Here is a 595-nt window from a genome sequence, read left to right on the forward strand (position 1 = left end):
GTTGGTGCTGCACAATGGCTTCGTGGACCTGCTGTTCTTGTACCAGCACCTGTACGCACAGCTGCCGGAGAAGTTCGGTACTTTTGTGGCCGACTGCTCTGCGCTGTTTGCAGGAGGTGTGGTGGATACGAAGTACATCGCCGACTTCCACACGAGAGACCCGGCGAGTTTCCTGGAGTACTTGTTCCGCAAACGCGTACGACACAACGCACGGCGTGAACTGTCTGATAAGGTGCGTGGGCGTGTGGTTGCGTGTGGTTGTCATATACCTGTGGGCTGTGTAGTTAGTAGGTACATGGGTGTATGCTTGAGTGTGGTTGCCATGTACCTGTGGGCTGTGTCGTGGCTAGTTGTTTCTTTTTCCTTGGATTTCCTTTTCGTGTGGGCTATGTAGTTAGTAAGTGCATGGGTGTATGTTTGCGTGTGGTTGTCATGTACCTGTGGGCTGTATCTTGGCTAGTTGGTCCTTCGCTTTGGTTTTCCCTTTCGTGTGGGCTGTGTACGTGTGTTTGTGTGTGGTTCTGCCTTCTATTAGAGCTGCGCAGTTACCTTGTGCTTGGTCGTTGTATTTTCCATGGGCTGTTTAATGTATGGG

The 595-nt window shown here is 51.4% G+C and overlaps 1 protein-coding gene across 1 annotated transcript; it reads left to right on the plus strand.

Annotated features, from left to right (window-relative positions):
• Positions 1–46: 46 nt before the first annotated feature.
• SARC_18167 (hypothetical protein) lies at positions 47–232 on the plus strand (the record flags this gene model as incomplete). Its single annotated transcript, XM_014287749.1, has 1 exon — positions 47–232. A coding segment is annotated over one exon (186 nt), but the record flags the coding sequence as incomplete, so codon positions are not given.
• Between the last annotated feature and the right edge of the window lie 363 nt (positions 233–595).

Source organism: Sphaeroforma arctica, assembly GCF_001186125.1.
Source record: "Sphaeroforma arctica JP610 unplaced genomic scaffold supercont1.14250, whole genome shotgun sequence".
In the NCBI taxonomy this organism is placed as follows: domain Eukaryota; class Ichthyosporea; order Ichthyophonida; genus Sphaeroforma; species Sphaeroforma arctica.